The sequence below is a fragment of the Prosopis cineraria genome, unplaced genomic scaffold (assembly GCF_029017545.1).
Source record: "Prosopis cineraria cultivar Desert tree isolate PC_DT_omini unplaced genomic scaffold, ASM2901754v1 PC10, whole genome shotgun sequence".
NCBI lineage: Eukaryota > Viridiplantae > Streptophyta > Magnoliopsida > Fabales > Fabaceae > Prosopis > Prosopis cineraria.
This window is the reverse complement of record NW_026555341.1, coordinates 38,825,037-38,844,493: the sequence shown is the minus strand read 5'-3', so window position 1 is coordinate 38,844,493 and position 19,457 is coordinate 38,825,037. Positions and strand designations below refer to the sequence as shown.

Here is a 19,457-nt window from a genome sequence, read left to right as displayed (position 1 = left end):
GGTTATTAGTTTATTATATCCATGTTTATACGAAAAAAGACGTGTCCGCACACAATCCTTTTCAAGTTCTCTTTTCCCGCATGCATAGCGAGGCATCGGAGGGTAACAATTTGTTCAGTTTTGTTTGCTACCATGTTATATGGAATATTGGTCTTTGTTCTATGTAATGTTTTAAAAACTGAACTGAATTATAAACCAGAAAGTTAGTGATTTATGGTTTACAATTTAAGTAGTTATACCAGCGGTTAAATTAGTAGTATAATAATTAAATTAAAAATAATATTGAGCTCACACACATAATATTAAAAATACTAGCAATATTGTTAATTGGGTAAAGGGGTAAAAATATTCATAAAGTAATTAGTTATGGGCACTCAATATTTTAAAGCGACGAAAAGAGTAAAAACACTCATAAGGTTACATGAATAGGTGTAAAAGTAATCAGATCATTAACTTTGACTTAATACTATTAAATTTAATCGTTAAATGCTGACTGTGTATATCACGTGTCAGTTTTTGTTGACGTGAATTACAAAAGGGTAAAAATACCCATAACGTTATCAAAGTTGGTACAAAAGTGATCAATCCATTTAATCCTTTAAATGTTGATCATTTAGTTGATACCTAAGCAGAAGTTGATTATTTTTTTACTGATGTAGACAAAAAATAAAAAAATATTCCAAGATGAATTTTTATAGATGTTGGTCGATCATTGTATGAGTACTTATAATGTTACTTTAGTAGGTGCAATAATAACCAATCCGTCAAAATTAATGTTGTATAATTTCTTTCCATCACCTCGTATCTCGGCCCCTTCCTTTTTCCTTATTCACTCATTTTTCTTATCTGCAAAACCTGAGATTTAACATAGTAAGATAGGTTGTTCAAAATCAAAGATCGAGATTGAGCACATATAGCTTAAGAACATTGTCACAACCTTAAGTAATTACATTCACGATAGTTTCAAAATTTTCAAATAATTTTCGCCACTGCTATAAACAAATAAGAAATTTAATTTGATATTCAGTCAAAATGATATTTTTTTAACATAATATTCATACAATAATCAATTAACTTCCAGATAATTTCATCTAGGAATATTTTCTATTTAAATTAGTGAAAAAAATAATCAACTTTTACTTAAATGTCAACTAAACGGTTAACATTTAAGAAATTGGATTCAATGAAAAAAATAGTCAACTTTTATTTAAATGTCAATTAAATAGTTAACATTTAAAGAATTGGATGGATTGATTACTTTTGCACCAACTTTGGTAATGTTATAGGATATTTTTGCCCCTGGCCAACAATTTCGTAGGTATTTTTTCCCCCTTTTTAGTTCACGTCAGCAAAGTCTAATACGTGGCATGCACAGTCAGTATTTAACTATCAAAGTTAATAGTGTTAGGTCAAAGTTAATGATTTGGTTACTTTTGCGCCCATCCATGTAACTTTATAGGTATTTTTGCCCTTTTCGTCACTTTAGGATACTGGGTGTCTGTGGCTAACTACTTTGTGAGTATTTTTGCCTCTTTACCCTTATTAATTTAGAGTTATTTAGCTATATTACAGTGAAAACATTATTTTTAGTTCTTGCATTTTGTTTGAGTTTTAGTATAAGTAATTGCATTTTTTTTTGTGGTATTTCAAGTTTATATATTTTTCTCCTTCTACAACATTGATTTTTATATTTTTAAGGGACATTAACGTGGCACAAATGGTGTTAGTAATTTTGTGCTTACATGTCAAACAAAAAGTTAATATGATTTTTTAATGAGTAAAAATAAAAAAGCTTACATCATATGAAATAAAAGTGGTTGACTTGACCTCTTAAATAATCAACCTAAGGTTTTTGAAAAAAAAAATTATTTCATATAATGTAGGTTTTTTTTCATCAACACCAGTTTGACATGGAAGCAAAAAACTAATAGTATTAATTGACATATTAACATTAACATTAATTATGCCATGTAAATGTCAGTTTGAAAATATAGGGATCAACATTGTAGATGGAGAAAAATGAAGTGACATGAAACACTAAAAAAAAGTATAGAGACCTATATCAAAATTCGAGCAAAGTGTAGAGATTAAAAGTAGTATTTTTCCTATGATATTTAAGTTTTAATTTTCTTATTTTTTGACATCTATATATTTTTTTCTTTTTCCTCATTTGTGTTTTAAAATAGAGTTTCCAATCTTTGGAACCTTATTTTAATTTTTCTTTCTCTCCTGGTTTGTCACTTTGGAACTTTTTTAATGTAATCTTTTTATTTTGTAATATATTGTATTGAATTAAAAAAAAAAAAGAGTTTCCAATCTTTTCTTGATAGTTTAATTTAAATAATGCCAATAAACAAATCAAGTACTCAAAATTTTACTATAACAACAAAGGAAAAATTGATATTAATATTTTTAAATTGAATAAAACCTTTATTAATAAAATAAGAGTAAAAAAAAATTCAAAATGGTCCAATCATTTCAGTTTCTGAGTTAATTTTGATTATGTAAAAAATGTTCAATTCAAAATAGTCCAATATCCAAAATGAGTTGAGTGTCAAATTGAGCCACTTTTATATTCGGGTGGCAATCTAATCAGTTCAACCATCCGAGTAGATTTAATACTTAAAGCATTAATTTTATGTATAGAATTGTATTGGCTCCTCTAGCCTAGCTATGTAATCTTCCTGTCTCTTTCGTAAGTCAAGCAGAACATTTGCTGGATCCTTAATATTAATCCCTCACCCTTGTTTCGTGCAATTGTGGCACACGTTTATGGAAATGCCCTCCTTTGTTGTCGCAAAAGATGGAATGCAAGCCACGGTAAGAGTGAACGTTTTGGCTCCCCAGAAAAGCAAGCTGCAGAAAGAACCTCGCCACTTCTTAAAGTTTGTAACTCTTCTCATGAACACGCCACCACTGACCAATAGAGTAGGAGGAGAGAGACTTGAAAAGTAAATGAAAACTTGATGTCTGCATGGGGCATTGTGGGAGACAAATATAAGCTGCCGAACTATTCTACTACGGTTATGGCAGACATTTTTGGTATCATCAATGGGTTTGAATTATGTTGGAGGACTCATGGTTATATAAATGTTGAGCTTTTTACAAATTGCATTTATGCTCTCAACCTCCTTACTGGAAATTAAATTTCTGACCACCCTTTACAAGACGTCGTTTAAAGAGGCCAAGAGTTTTCATTTCATAGATGTAATGCTTCCCTTGTTTTCATACATAGGAATTTGAATTGTATTGTAGTTTGCTTCGCTAGGAAAAGCCATGAGCTTGATACTAAATTTTATATCTTTGATCGTTTCTTACCTTTTGTCAAGAAGTAATAGTTGATGAAAGATAAGCTATCCAATTTCTTTACATTGATTTTGTAATATTTTGTTACTTTCTTAAATATTAGATTCTCTTTTTTTATTCAAAAAAGGAAAAGCAAGTGAAAACATATGGCATCAAAATAGTTTTCATGATTATTTATGTTTGGGGGAAAATTGAAAAGTGATTTATTTGGAAGGCAATTTAATTATTCGAACTAGCCTTGATTTTGATAAATTAATTAGAAGTGATTTACATATAAGATTGGGTGAGTAATTATTATGAAAACTTGGGTTTGAAGTCTCTTGTATGAGATGTGTACAAAGTCTATCAAATAATTTGCAAAATCATTGTTAAATGTAGATGGATTATTATTATTATTATTTTTGTGAAATTTAATGTTAAGACAAATCATGTTTCTTGCACTCATGGTAAATGAATCATTATCATGTCAAACTTGATCTTACTGAGAATTTTGTTTTTCATAATAGAAATAAGAGAGATGGAAGGTGTTTATTGTCACAGCATGACAATTTTTAAGTTATGAAAAATATAACTCATTATAAGTTCTGTATAAAATAATGGCTTTTCTTTAGTTTAGTAATATTTTTTCAACCCTCAAGATATATTTCTCCATGTTTCGTATTAACAAAATTTAACTTTATCTAATTACTAAACATACAATAATATTTGAAAAGAGACTCCCCTTGTTTTCCTTGTCTCCTCTGGTAATTATGTATATGAAGAATGATTGTATTAAAAGTTTAATTTAATGATAATTAGATTCCAAAAAAATTATTAAAAAATAAGTTATAAAAATCAATCTAAACAATTCTAAATTTAGAAGTTCTAATTTAAATATTTAGATTTAAATGTTTGAAACATTCTTATTGATATTTACATTTCTTTTTTTAAATATTTTTTTATTAAAGTATGCATTTAGTCCTTTAACTTTATATGACATTTTATTTTAGTCTCTTAACTTTATAAAGTATTTTTTTAATCATTTAACCCTAACATTGTTATTTTTATTCTAAGAAATTTTTTCATTGAAACTTTAAATATTGACAAAATATTCTCAAATGTTGATATATTAAGTTTATTTTTTTAAAATAACAATAATTGATATAAAATAATTATTTAAAACTAATAATATTAGGTTTAAAGAATTAAAAAAATATTTTATAAAATTAAAAGATCAAATTAAAGTCTTATATAAAGTTAGATGATTAAAAGTATAATTTAGCTGAATATGTTTTTTAAAAGATAAGTGTCACTTTTGAAACTTAAATATACCTTTTTTTTATGTTAATGTACAATGATGAAAATTTATTTTTTTGCGTGAGCACCGATGTCCTGGAGGATTTAATCGCTCAACTAATCAGAATTGAGGACGAGCACTGTCAGGTGGGCGCCCCTGGCCACTGCTGCATTCCCAGGACAATGATGATAATTTATGCATACGCACATGTGCGCGTGTGCTTGTGTGGATATAAATATATATGGCGCCAATCTTGCTCTGAAGTGGAGCACTCCTTGGGTGTTTCGGTCGGTTATCAAAATCATTCTCGCCATTTTTTGGTTTCACATTTGTTTGAATAATTAGCATCAAAACCTTGGAAAAATGCCATTTCTATCAATCGCAGACTGTGTCAACCGGTAGTCCCTTCCCCTTTCTCTTTCATTCGCCATCGGAATGCGCCCGGTTTCCGAACTCTCTGTCATTCATTACCTACAGGGGGCAAGTTTTCAGGGTTTCTTGGAGATAATTCTATTTCTCAGAGATGTCTCGGCAGCCTACAGCCCCCGCATATCACAAATCGAAGACCCTCGACAATAAATATGTAAGTAAGGGAAAGAAACTCGGCTGGTATGCTCATTTCTCCACTCTTGTTTCGATCTCCATCTTTTCTTCCATGCTGTTTGTCGTTCGGTTTTGGCTTCTCTTTAGCTTCCTAGAAAATGTGGTTGTACAGAGGCAGTTTCAAAATTGTATTATTATCGATTTCGTCTGATAAACTGAGGAGGCATACGCAAACACAACCCGGATGAAACTTGTGTTAGAATATTTATTTATAGATTAATATTAATTAATAAGCCCAAACAGATTAGTCTTTATGATCTTATTTGGACCGCAATAGGTGAACCACACAAGTGAGTCTAATGGGTAGAAGCTCAACTCACAACTCAATAGCTTTCAATTATTTCCTATTTCTTAACTGATTGAGTCAGAGATAATGAAATATAATTATTTAATTATTTAATAAAGCAGTTACTGATATGATCCTTATAAGTCGATCAGTTGATAACCACTAGACACAATAGCTTTCCTTTACTCCATTATCTCCGCACTCTTTGAATACTACAGAGGTTCAGTGGATTGTGCGTCTGTCTATACTCGAGGTAATCAAGGTCTCTCTAGTAAGCAATCAATTCTTCAAGTACGCACATGTTACTTTATTCTATCTTATTTGATCATATATAAATTGAGATATTAGACCTAACATGTGGCATCAGAGCCAAGATTATAAATATTAATTTTGTATATTTCAATTCAACCTCTTTTGTGTATCATGTTGAAATTTATTTTTCAATTTAATTTGGATTTTGCCGTGAGCTTCTAGTCTAGAAACCCTTGCCCACTATGAAGTATCCCATCTTCTTCACTGTCACAATACTTCAGAATTCTTCATATCGTGTGAAAATTCTTTCAAAGCTGTCAAGTTCCTGTGAAGGTCGCTGTACAAGGTTCTATTCATGTCATCTCTGATTCTTCACCTTCATGTTATCTCTTCACGACAGCTCATGAAGAGTTGGCTGTAAGACGCTACTTCATGCTGTCGGAAAAAAAAAATCTATAGTAGACATCACCATTTTGTGGTGCTGTGTCTGCTGTGCCATGGATGGAATTCAATGCTTTTGTTATCGAAATCACTGTTTCTCCATGTGCTGTCGCTAGAAAAGAAGTTTTGGACCATCGGCGATGATTGCTGCATCGTCGTTGGGAGCCAGTATCGTTGAGGCTCATGGCATTGTCGCAGTGAGCTATCCTTCAGGTCTCGCGCTGCTAGACGCTGATGATGTCTTAGGGTTCGTGGTTTGCGGCTACTAGAAGGGGAAGAAGGAAATAGGTTAAAAATCGGGTCCTAGAGCTCTAGTTTCTTGTGTCATGGGTCCAAATTTTGTTTAAGCCTAGATCTATAAAAAAAAAAACACAATGGAGGAAATGGGGCCAAAAGTGAAACGGACCGTTTCAGTTAAATGTATTAGGCCTTAAATCTCAGCCTAGTAGTATGATTATAACAAAAAAAGGAAAAAATTTATTATTTCTATTAATTGCATTTCCAACCCAGTTTAAATTACCTCCTTGTACCCATTATTTGTTGTATTCACGTTGTGACCCAAGAAATTTTTAAAAATTATAATTTAGTCTCTTAACTTCTAGGATTACATTTTGGATCCAAACCTCTTCTAGAATTACCAATTTACACCTAGACATCTTTCAAAATTCCATTTAAGTGAGAAGACAACTTTGATAATGAAGTTGAAGAAGAAGACAAGGGGAAAGAAGAAATCATTGATAAAGACAAATATCAGAGATTAATTGGGAAGCTGATTTATCTATCTTATATAAGGCTAGATATTGTTTTTGTTGTCAGTGTAGTGAGCCAATAAACGTGTGATCCAAGTAAGAGACACCTAGAAGCTGTATATAGGATTCTCATATACTTTAAAGGTACACTTGATAAGGGATTGTTATTCAAGAAGCATGATCAAAGGACAATTGATATTTACACAGATACAAACTGAGGGGAACTTATGGAGACAAGAGATCCACCTTTGGCTATTGTTCATTTGTGTGGGAAAACTTAGTGACCTAGAAAAGTCAAAAGCAAAGAGTTGTATCCAGAAGTAGTGCTGAATTAAAATTGAGAGCATTAGCTTAAGAAATTACAGAAGAACTATGGATAAGAAGGGTCATGGAAGAAATATAAGTCAGAGTTGATCCACCAATGAAAGTGTATTGTGATAACAAGGCTGTTATGAGCATGGCATTGAATCCTGTACAGCATGAGAGATCTAAACATGTTGAAGTGGATAAACATTTTATCAGAGAGAAAGTAGGAGGCATTACATGTCTAACATACCTACCTACAAAGTTACAAGCTACAGATGTGCTAACCAAGGGACTACCTAAGCCTGCATTTGAGTGTTATATAAGTAAGTTGGACATGATTAGCATCTATAATTCAACTTAAGAGGGAGTATGGAAATATTATGTCATTATTGTAAATAATTAACATTTATTAGGATCATTAATTAGGCTTTATTAGTATTTATCAATTTTTATCTCTCTTGATGTGTATATATAAGACCAGTTTGTATATTAGAAAATGAATGAGATAATATAATTTTTTCTCTCTAAAAATTCTACAGATCTTTCTCACCTTAACTCATTCCTCCCTCACAAATTGTTTGGCGATACTGCTTTTGTTCTCTCTGTTAATCCCACAAAATCCTTAGGCTATCAAATGCATTTTCTTAGGATATTCATCCACTCAAAAGGGGTATCAGTGCTATGATCCTACCACTAAATGTTTGTATGTCATTTGGTTTTTACTTAAAAGGGTGGTATGATGAACTTCAGCTTTTGAAAAGTGAGGGGGAGAGATTTCCTTAGAGTAAGAGTGAGAAAACTCCTGAGCCTATTGTTTTATCTGAACCATCACCACCAATCATCAACCCTTCTATCTCCCAAACTTCAACTAGTAGAAACAATGATGATACTTTGGTGCAAAAAAAAACCATTTAGAGTATATGAACGGAAGAAGCAGTAAGATAATGGCATCTTAGTGCTCCTAATCCTTCCATATTCTAACCTAATAGAGGTCATTAAACATAACCATATTGAAAATCATGAATTGGAGGTGTGTGCTGAGACACTAAAAGCCAATGTGATGCAAATGATCTTGACTTGCCAATTGCAATAAGAGAGCAACCCAAATCTTGTACTCAACATCCTATACATAAGTATGTATGTTTAAATGCATTCTCTTCAAGATATACTACTGTTGTTGCTAATGTTGACAGGGTGAAGGTTTCCAACAATGTCCATGAGGCACTTAAGATACCTAAGTGAAGGAGTGCAGTCATAGAAGAAATGAGAGTAATAGAGAAAAATGGCACCTAAGAAGTTGTTGATCTGCCTGAAGCAAAGAAGATAATTGGATGTAAGTAGTTCATTATACCCAAGTTTGATGCTAATGGGGACCTTGTCAAGCTCAAAGCCGTACTAGTTGCAAAGGGATTCACTCAAACCTATGACCTGAATTACAAAGAAACATTCGCTCTAATAGCCAAGTTAAACACATCAGAGTGTTATTATTTGTCACATTAAACCTTGATTGGTAGCTCCACCAATTAGATATCAAAAATGCATTCTTGAATAGAGAATTCAAGAAAGAAGTATATATGTCCCTACCCTTAAGCTTTGATGAAGGGAAAGAAGGACATGTTTGTAGGCTCAAGAAATTACTCTTTGGCTTGAAGCAGTCTCCGAGGGTCTAGTTTGATAGGTTCTCTAAAGTGCTAAAGGTTGAAGGTTACAAGAAATGTCTCTCCAACCATATAATGTTTGTCAAAATGGATGGCGAGAAGAGATGCATCCTCATTGTGAACGTTGATGATATAATTACTACTAGAGACCATGAAGAAGAAATCACCAGGGTTAAGGTAGCTTTAAGAAGAGAGTTTGAAGTCAAAGATCTCGAGAAACTAAAGCATTTTCTCAAGATGGAAGTTGCCAGATCAAGGCAAGGATTTATGTGTCGTGGCGCAAATATATATTAGACTTGTTAATTGAAACAAGTATGTTGGATTGTAAGCCCCTAGATACACCAATAGTGATAAGGAAGAAGGGTCATAAGGTAGGTAATGAATTCGAAGAGGAAGAAGATGCCTCTAATGATTAATCAAACAAAGGCAAAGATGAGCCAGTTGACAAGGAAAGGTACCAAAGATTGGTAGGGAAGCTTATTTATCTTTCCTACACTAGGCCTAATATAGCCTTTGCCATGAGTGTAACCAATCAACATATATGATATCCAAAGAAGAAACACTTGGAGGTAGCATATAGAATTCTAAGATATCTGAAAGAGACACCTAGTAGAAGGGTACTATTTAACAAAGGGAGCAAAGAATTATAGAAGTATATGCCAATGCAAACTGGGGAGGGATTCATCCAGATAAAAGGTCCATCTCTAGTTACTGCTCATTTGCATTGGGAAATCTAGTGCCTTGGAAGAGTCAGAACAAGAGTAGTATCTTAAAGCGGTGCTAAGTCTGATCAACAAGCCTTAGCTTAAGGTGTAATAGAAGAATTATGGTTAAGACATGTAATAAAGGAGATATTACTCAAAGTAGAAGTTGAAGCTATACTGTGATAACAAGGCAGCCATTAATATGGCCTTAAATCCAATTCAACACTAGAGATCTAAGGATGTAGAAATAAATGGACATTTTATAAAGGAAAAAGTGGAAGAAGGAATTGTTTGTCTAATCTATTTGCCTCCTACCCTACAGGTTGTGGACGTCTTGACCAATGGACTACAAAACCAACTTTCAATAATTGTATAAATAAGTTGAATATGATAAGCATTTATAATCCAACTTGAAAGGGAGTGTAGATATTATTGTATATATTTACAATATTTTCAGAGAGATAATTTCAAGTAGAGGTAGTCAAATATACTTAATTTATTTTCCTTGATTCCCTCAATTGCTCCCTAATCTTTGTTTCCAGGTGAATACTAGGCATATTATTCTGTTTCTCCCAATAAAAGATTATTAGGTATGGATTCAAATTTTATCATGGATGCGAAACATTATTACTAGTTAGTAACCTATAAATGCCCTTGAAAATACTTTTTAAGCCATAAACCCTCTACGACACCCAGTGTATTGAAAACTGAGTCAGACCAGACGATCAGACCGGTCCAACCGTCAATCGAGTTTAATTTTCAGCTTGGTTCATTGTAAAAAACCGTTTTAGGAGTTAAGCCGGATTGAGTCGTTTTAAACCGACGGTTGGACCGAAAACCAAAATCAAGCCGAAAACCAAATCCAATTTTTAAAAACCAGACTGTTCAAAAAATTTTTTTTTATTTTTTATCAAATTTTTTAAAAAAATAACTAATTTTTTTAATCATTTGATATTATATTGTATCATGTGACTTGTTAAGTCATGACAAACTTAAAATATTTTATTTTTTTAAGTTAAATAATAATTTCATATGTATTTCTTATATTTAAATTATTATATACATATATAATTTTTTTTAATTTAATTATTACGTCGTCCAACCCAGTTGAATCGTGAACCGCTGGCTTTTCGATTCAATGTCCGGTTTTGAAAACATTGATGACACCCCCAAAAAAATGAACAATTTTAACATACATAAAAGGACACCTGGCCTATGACCCAAAAATATGAATGACTAATTGCTATATGAAAAAATGATGATCAATATTCGTTAGGAATTTGCTTTGCAATGGAAAGAAGGAAACGAGTGAGAGCCTTTTCAGCCCGAATTTTTGCTGCTGCTACTTTTCTCTCCGCTTCATTAGCAGCTTGCTGTTCTTGAGCTGAGTGCACCCTTCTTACAAGCCTTCGTAACTCCTGATCCAACAAAACTATGAGACCTCATAACAGTAAAACAATAAGAGGACATTATACCGTTAGACGGTTAAAGGATAGATTATTGATTGCCGTGAAGAAATCTTTCATAACCAGCAAGTCTAGGTGCCAACTCTTGGTTACTCCATACTCATTACATAGTACTGGTTTCTTTTTTTATTTTCCCTCAATATTTAAGTATCCAGACTTCCAAGTTTTATTGAAATAAAAATTAAAATGACTTCCCCACAATTTTCAAAACACAACTCTCGCATTCTGCTAAAAGTACGCTAGCCCAAAAAGAAGAAAAGGGTGGAAAACTCTCTAAAACTTACAGAAACCAATGAATTTTGCCGAAATCAAAAACCTTTTTAGTAGGGAGAATCTCACTCTGGCCCCTCATAGCGCAAAATTTTACATTTAAAGCTCAATACAATCTAAAAACTCTGTATGGCCAAGGACTTTAAGTGAAAAAATGTTTTAACAGAAAAGGACACATTTGCCCTTAGACATTTTGTTGCCAATTGCAGGATATTGTATTGAGAATTTATGGATATTATATTGTGCACTTATGAATATTGTTTTGTTTTTTCATCTTGCACAACTTGTCCATTTCAAATTAAACCATTTCCACTAAGTCAATTGTACATTATAGGACATTGTATTGAGATTTTATGGACATTGTGCTATGCATTCATAAACATTTATTGTTCTTTCATCCTATGCAACTTGTACATTTTAAGTTAAACTATTTTCATTAGACTAATAATACATTACAAGACATTGTATTGAGAATTTATGGATATTGTATTGTGCATTCATGGAGAGAAGGAGGACAAATGCATCTTCTCTCATTAAAACATATTTTCACATAAGGCCATTGGGCCTGCAGAGATTTTGCAGATTATATTGGGCCCTAAATGCAAATTTCTGTCTTCTCAGGGCCCTAGGTGAGATTCTCGCATTTAACCTTCTCTAAAGTCCCACGGAAAGAAGAGGAAGAGGAAGGAGACATTACCTGACGATCAAACTCAACCTCCTGCAATGAATAAACTTCATTGGTGATTTTAATATCTTTATTGACCAGACCATCAAACCACCTAACTGCTCGAGCACTGTAGCAATCAGATTCCTGATAAAATACTCCAAAAGTAAGAATGTAATCAGACGACATTAAATGGATCAGTGACCAAGTAATACCCAAGGAATCAAGGAAAATTAAGATTTCACCTGCTATGAAGAGACTAATTAGCAACCAAAATCAGAAATCCAGAATTGATTTTTTTGTATCCCAAGGATTAGGGTACGGAAAGACAAATGTGTAGGATTCAACTTACTGGACATGTTGAACAAAAAATTATGGATGTTATGGATATATCATGTGTGTGTGTGTGTGTGTGTTAAAGCAGCTATGTGTAGCATGAAAACTAATACATAAATGAATACCTCATCATCCTCCTCAGACTCAAATTCTGTAAAGTCATCATCACCTTCAAGAACCTCAGTATCAGAGACACATAATTTTTGTAGCTCGGTGTGATTGCCATCTTTTGCTGCTTCTATTAATTTATCCATCAATTCAGGTTGCACTTCCCGCAGCAATTTTCCTGAGATAAATTAGGTGAGTATGAAGCACAAAAATCTGGATTGAATAACGCACAAAAGTCATATGAACTTACCTTAAAATCTCAAATGGCAAGTGCAAATTTATCTACTGGTTAGTGATATCACGATTTACCACAACTCCCACATGTCAATTCAATTGAATATATAATAAACTGGAGAGGCTTTCAAGGGGCAAAAGGGTCAAATAGATAATAGATGATACGCAATGCTAGACATGGGATGAGGGTCCGAGGAATTAAAAGGGAGGAAGAAGGGGGCGGAAACAAGACACGTAACTGATATAGGAATCAAGTGAAATTTACAAGAATGATGAGCTGGCTTTAAAAAGGGTGACAGTCCATTCTATTATCAATGGAATTAGAGTTAGATATTGTTCTATTAGAAGCAAGTTTTTTACCCATTTTCTTTTATAGCATAAGTCAGAGGAAGGTGACGAAAAATTTCAGTGAACTATGTGGAGATTTTCCGCAGCTATATTTTTAGATAATCCTTCGGAATATGAAAAAAAAAAAACATTTTGTTCAGCCGAAGACCTAAGCGCAGCAAGTTAGAGCAATGAGCTGAGCAACTAACTAGTGAAGTCAGGAAAAAAAAATCCAATGACTAATGTACTGCGAAGTATATCTTTGGCTGACCAAATTGTGCATTTGCTGTACGAGTATATTTCCCCAAAAGATGCTTTCAAGACATTTAAGTATAGGTCTACAGGCTACAGCTATCCTCAGTTAAGTTTGCAACACAGGTAGGCAATACAATATTCTGCATTCCAAATCAAAAACTCAACGAGGGATGAACAAATTACCAATATAATTGAACTGCCTCCTCCTTCCTTCGCGGACATCCGGTCTTAATCTCTATGGCAAAACAACAAACACCTTCTCTTCAATAATAGATTAAACGAATAGAGAATTATTCCAGAAGCAAAAAAGGGACAAGCCAACCGCAAAACTCATCTTCATTATTAAAATGGAAAATCACCTTAACCAGCATCAGAGCTTCAAACACCTCTCGGTCCACAGTAACCAATCTGCAATCCAGAACAAATTACAGAAACTTTTTATCAGTGATATATCACAACGCCCTAAAAGTAAGCATCAACGTTTCAACTGATTGCGTGGGAGGGGGGGGACCTGAGTATTCGCTTGATTTGAGGAGCAGAGAGAGAAGCTAGCTCCATACCCCAACGCACAGCACGCTTTGCCTCGCGTTTCAACTGATTCCGGCTCTTCTTAACGTCAATACTCGATTCATCACTGTTACTTCCATCACGAACCATAGGGTCGCTGGATAAACGAAGACCGCAAGGACGAAAATGAAGATTTCGATTAGAAGATGAAACAAGAGTGGCCAAAGAGAAATGAGTAAAAGAGGTTGGGTTGGCGGGTTCAAGAAAACAGGGCGAGTTGAGGAGGACATAATGGAGGCTGAGCCCACAACTACGGTTCGGCATCGGCGACTCCGACCCCCGCCATGGCCAATGCCTTATTAGAGGTCGCAATAGTTGAGCCATTTGCACAAACTGCTTCTTCCGGTCCAGTTTCTATACTTATTGCAAGGATGGGTACCGTGAGCTCTCAAGAGCTCAGAGATAAAATCCGAGCCATTTAAATTTTAATATCAATATTCAGATTTAATATATTATTATATATTATATTTATTAAAATAAAAATTTATAAAAATTATAAAATAATTTTAATAAATTTTTTATTTTTAATTTGATTAAGATTTAATTTAGTAGATTTAATTTAATATTAAAATTTTTATAATTAATATATATTAATTATTTAGATGTATCCTACACAATCTTAAACTATGTAGAATAAATTTAAATAATTAATATATATTAATTATAAAAAATTTAATATTAAATTGAATCTTTTAAATTAAATTTAGTGTAAATTAAAAATAAAAAATTTATTAAAATTATTTTGTATTTTTTACAAATTTTTATTTTAATAAATAGGAAACCAATTGCCTGCTTCTTTTGCTCAACTTCCCCTTTTTAATTGTCAACAAAAAATAAAAATAAATCTTCCTAAAAAATAACAATAAAATAAAATAAAGTTCTCTTGTCGCTGGAATGAAGTTGAAATATAGTCCTCCGTCTAATATTATAACCTCTTTTTTTTCCTGACTTGTGTGTTTTTAATGAATTAATTAATTATTTTTAATATTACACATTCTTCCCATATTTATTTTTATTAATAAAAATTTTATTAATTATACTATTAATTAAAAATATTTTAAAAAAATTATTAATTACACATTAAAAAATCCAAAATATCTTACTCATTTTGTTAAAAATATAAAGCATTTTTTATTTTTAAGGTATATTCATTATCTTTTTTTTTTTAAGTTTTCCTATTGAATAAAGGAAAGATTATATATAAGTCTTGTAAAACAAACTTATTTACAAATGAATCTCACAAAATTTAAAAATCACAATCAAGTCCTGAGAGCCTCAGGGTAATTTCAGATTAAACTGTAAAAATAATAATATCTCTATTAAACATATATCAATTCAATTAAATGATTAATTTATAACTATAATTTTAACTTTTTACAGTTGTAACTTAATATATCTAATAATTAAACATTCATGCATTACTAACAAAATTTAACATAAATTATTTACAACTAATTTATCATTAATTTACAGTTATAACTTCAGATGTTTACAATTATAACTTTACATATTCAATAATTAAATTAATCAATTTAATTATTAGATATATGAAATTACAGTTGTAAAAAATAAAAATTATAGTTATACATTATTAATAAAATAATTATAAATTATTTGACTGATATAATGTATATATTTAATAAGGACATCGTTACCTTTTTACCTTAATTTCAAATTATACTCAAATTTTAAGGGATTTAATTGTAATTTTTGAATTTTACGAGATTTAGTTTAAAAACAAGTAATTATTTTATTAAAAAGTGAGATTCAATTAAAAATATTTTATTTTTTTAATATAAAAAATATATTTTTAAACATCAAAATCCCAACCAAAATATATGTATTGCTAGAAATTAGAAAACCATTTGTTTGGGAGTCCTAAAATATAATGTCGCTAGAAGTGAATCTTTCCTTTACTGTAAAGGAAGTGGGCTTTGTGGATCTACTGTGTATCTACAGTAGTTTAAACAGTAAACATTATTTTTAAAAAAAAAAAAATTGTTTCATTGCATTGGATGTGTTTATTTTGTGCCGCCTATACATAACACTGTGATTTTGTTAAAAAAAACAAATATTTTTTAAAGAAATTTAAAGAAATTATATCAAGGGTGTTGGATATTTTTGTGCCCCTTAGATGCAGAACTTACCCGTCTCTCTGAGTATAGTTGGTGTTTCAATTGCGGCTCCTCTTCCTGCTCGACTTCGCTCTTCTCGCTTGACCTGCTCGAATTCACTCGCTTCCAATTTCATGACGCTGTGATTCGATTTTCGCTCTCCTGTCACTGGTGGCTGTGCGTCAGGCATCTCGATTATGAGACAGTGAAGAATGACCAAGTGCTGTTGTAGTATTGGCCTTGTAGAGGCGTCGTCACCCTCCGTCAATGCACAGTTTCCTTCAAGGTCAGCTTTCTTGAAATTCTGTTTCATTTTTGCTTCCTTATTTATCTTGCCTGTGTTGATCATCTCTACCTTTTTCAACAAAAATTTCACAGTTCAGTAATCAAATGTGTTGTGTGGAAATCGCTGCAATGAAGTTTTGGAACCTGGCATGCATGTTGATTCTAATGTCATGGTGAATAGCATACGAATGAGGTGCACTATGCATTTGTCTACCGATGGCTCACACGATAGAGCTATATATTCTTATGACAAAGAAAACCAATGTCCTTCCCAGCCCTTACGTCGATTAGGCATCTCTTAGGTGTGTTGTATGTGATTTACATAGCTGCCATTTTACATTTGGTTGATAAATACTGTTATTATAATTTCATCCTGATATTTTTGACACAGAGAGAAAAATTAGAGGAATATATGATTTGTCGCCTCCTGGTAATTGCTAATGAAGCGGCTTCTTATCATTGATTAATTTCATTTGGTTGGTTCTTACTTATTTTTGTATGCATGGAAAGGTGGTTCATCTTTGCACCAGAAGAGATATAAAATTGATGGTAACACGACGAGAAATTTTGAAGAGACAATAAACACACAAGAGGTCAATGGTTATAAGAGATCACTAACGTGAGGTAATTTTGAAGTTATTGTGTTTGGTCCTTCTCTGTTTTATTAGTGTATAGTTCCACTGTCTTATTTATCCAATCCATTATTTTCCCTCCAGTGCTGAGAATTATCATGTGAGTTTGCCTAATCAACTTAGATAGTCTCGGTGTTACAATGAAAGAAACAATCATAATCTAAAGACGAATCCTAACCACAAAAAGCTAGGTGAGTTTTATTGGCTTCCATGAAAAAATCCCTATGTTTTTAGTCTTATTTTCATACTCCCTTTTTTGGTTCCACATCCAGGAGCTAAATAGTGAATATGCATAGAACATAGTTAAACACCCTTTACAATCCACGCTCAATATTTTCCTCCAAATCTGCTGTTTTGAAATTAGAACATGATGATGACATAGCGCTTTTCAATTTCATCTTTTTAACCTATATAAAAACAGGTTTGAACACTAACATTTTGAGGGGCGTTGGGTGTAATTTGGATATGCAGAAATTCACTTATAGATAAAAGAGAAAAGCATGAGTAATACCTATGAAGTGAGCAAAGGAAACGTTTTTATATAAAGTATCTTTTCTCTTTTATATCTCTATTATTTAGCATTTTAATTACCTATAATATATATATATATATACACACACATATTATGATCACGATTTATAGTTTGATTAGAGGATTTTTAAGACTGGTGATCTTACTTAATCACCTTTAACAGCCTTTTTATAGGGATTTTTGTTTTACAATAAACAAAAAATCTTATTAATAAAAAACATGCTATGCAAACCTCACAAAACTATGCTAACATATCTTATATGTCTTGCTGGACATAATAAAGATGATAAGGGCATAAACTATGACCCTTGACAAAGTAGTGATGAGATGGTTTGGGCATACATACAATTAAAGGAAAAATATAGACGTCAATTCTACTAGCTTGTGAACTTGTAAACTTCAAAGTTTCCAAAATGACCTGTAGTTGCAGTGGAAGTTCATCAAGTTTCTATGTTAATTATACATTCTCCCATTTAAATGCACATGTTGGAAGTTTAGGTGGTTTTCTTATTGTTGACTAATGTGTCTTGTCCTCATGTTATCTTTGTCATGTATTGGTATGGTCTTTGTAGGGCATTACAATCATGGTGCAGTAGCAGATGACGGTATTGACTCTACTAATAATGTGCATGCAATTTCTTGTGCTAGTAATTCTCTTTCTGATATGGGTTTTGTGTTAAAAGTGGATATAAGCCCTTCATGAATTAATTTGCTATTTGTGTTAAAGTTACGTGTTGGTATGGTCTTTATAGGGCATTACAATCATGGTGTAGTGACAGATGATGGTATTAGCTCCCCTGAAGATATGAATGCATTTCTCATGATGGCAATTCCTTTGTGATATGGGCTTTGTGTTAAAGTGGGTATAAACTCTCCATGATTTCATTTGCTATTTGTATAATGAGATTTTTGTAATGTTAATTTGTATGATTTTTCTAAAATTTTAATGCCAACTCTAATAAACTTTTTGTTCATCTATTTAATGAATCAAATGGTATGCCATTTTTAGGTTGGAATTATAATCAATAATCATTAGGAATATTTGATTTTGAATTATCATCTTGTGAAGTTAATTTTAGATGTATTCTATGACATATTTCTCACATTTAATGACATATATGCAAGCTTCAATTAGTTACTTTGATTTATAAACCTACATAAAAATTAAAATAGTTTGTTTGGAATATTGTTTGAGATGTTCAAATTCATTATCTAAGTGTAGTTACTTAAATTTGGTAATTAAAATACATATTTTTTAAAGTTATGTTATAATTTTATTTATGTAATCACAATTATAGTAATTAGAAGCAATGCCAAACTGAACAAAGCATCCAAAAACTTATTACGAAAGTAGTATAATTAATCTACCATTACATGAATATAAAATACTTATTTCACACATATTTTGTTACTATATTTTCAATTTAATTATGTTTCCTTTTTAGTTAATATATTGTCCTTTAAATTCGGTCTTTGTAGGTTATATTGATGAAGGTGATCCTCATTTCACATGTCAAGAATGTGGTGCTTTAATGTGGTTCAATGAACAAGCTAAGCATGCAACAAGATTTGGATCTCTTCATTTTTCTTTGTGTTGTTCACATGGGAAGATCAAAATTCCACTAATTGAACCAGCACCTCCATATTTTGATCATTTATTTTTTGACTTGAACTCTATTGATTCAAAAAAAAAAATTGACAAACATCAGGCTTATAATAACATGTTCTCTTTTACTTCAATGAGAGGAAAGATAAAAACTTTTGTTGGTCGTGGATCTTATTCTTTTAGATTGTCTGGACAAAATTATCATAGAATTGGAAGTCTTGTCCTTGAAATAGGTGCATGGCCTGTTTATTCGCAGCTCTATGTTTATGACACAAAGCATGAAATTGCTAATAAGATATCAGTGGTTAGGTATGGTTTACTGATGGTGTTTGTGAGGAATTACTTGAATATTATTCAAAGATAAAGCAACTTATAAAGTACAAGGAAGATATGATAATATCATATCGAAAGAGAATAAAAAGCTAATCCCTAGGATCTCAAAAAATATAATCATAACTAAAATATTATAAAGATAAAATTA

The 19,457-nt window shown here is 31.8% G+C and overlaps 1 protein-coding gene and 1 long non-coding RNA gene across 9 annotated transcripts; one reads left to right on the top strand and one right to left on the bottom strand.

Moving 5' to 3' along the window:
- Positions 1-10,688: 10,688 nt before the first annotated feature.
- On the bottom strand, positions 10,689-14,160 carry LOC129322799 (uncharacterized). Its single transcript, XM_054969190.1, has 6 exons — positions 13,753-14,160; positions 13,601-13,649; positions 13,425-13,476; positions 12,443-12,603; positions 12,015-12,128; positions 10,689-10,999 (listed from the first exon to the last, which is right to left on the bottom strand). The coding sequence occupies exons 1-6, from the start codon at positions 14,130-14,132 to the stop codon at positions 10,844-10,846; spliced, it is 912 nt and encodes a 303-aa protein (XP_054825165.1). The 5' UTR covers positions 14,133-14,160; the 3' UTR covers positions 10,689-10,843.
- Positions 14,161-15,960: 1,800 nt separating this feature from the next.
- LOC129323008 (uncharacterized) lies at positions 15,961-19,110 on the top strand. Of its 8 annotated transcripts, none has more exons than XR_008596337.1 (6): positions 15,961-16,208; positions 16,301-16,509; positions 16,599-16,637; positions 16,718-16,831; positions 17,943-18,229; positions 18,850-19,110. It is a non-coding gene; the product is annotated as an uncharacterized LOC129323008 (long non-coding RNA). The 8 variants fall into 8 exon arrangements; XR_008596339.1 differs by having other exon boundaries at positions 16,924-18,229; XR_008596336.1 differs by adding an exon at positions 16,924-17,030 and having other exon boundaries at positions 16,301-16,831; positions 17,943-18,017; positions 18,123-18,229.
- Positions 19,111-19,457: the final 347 nt, after the last annotated feature.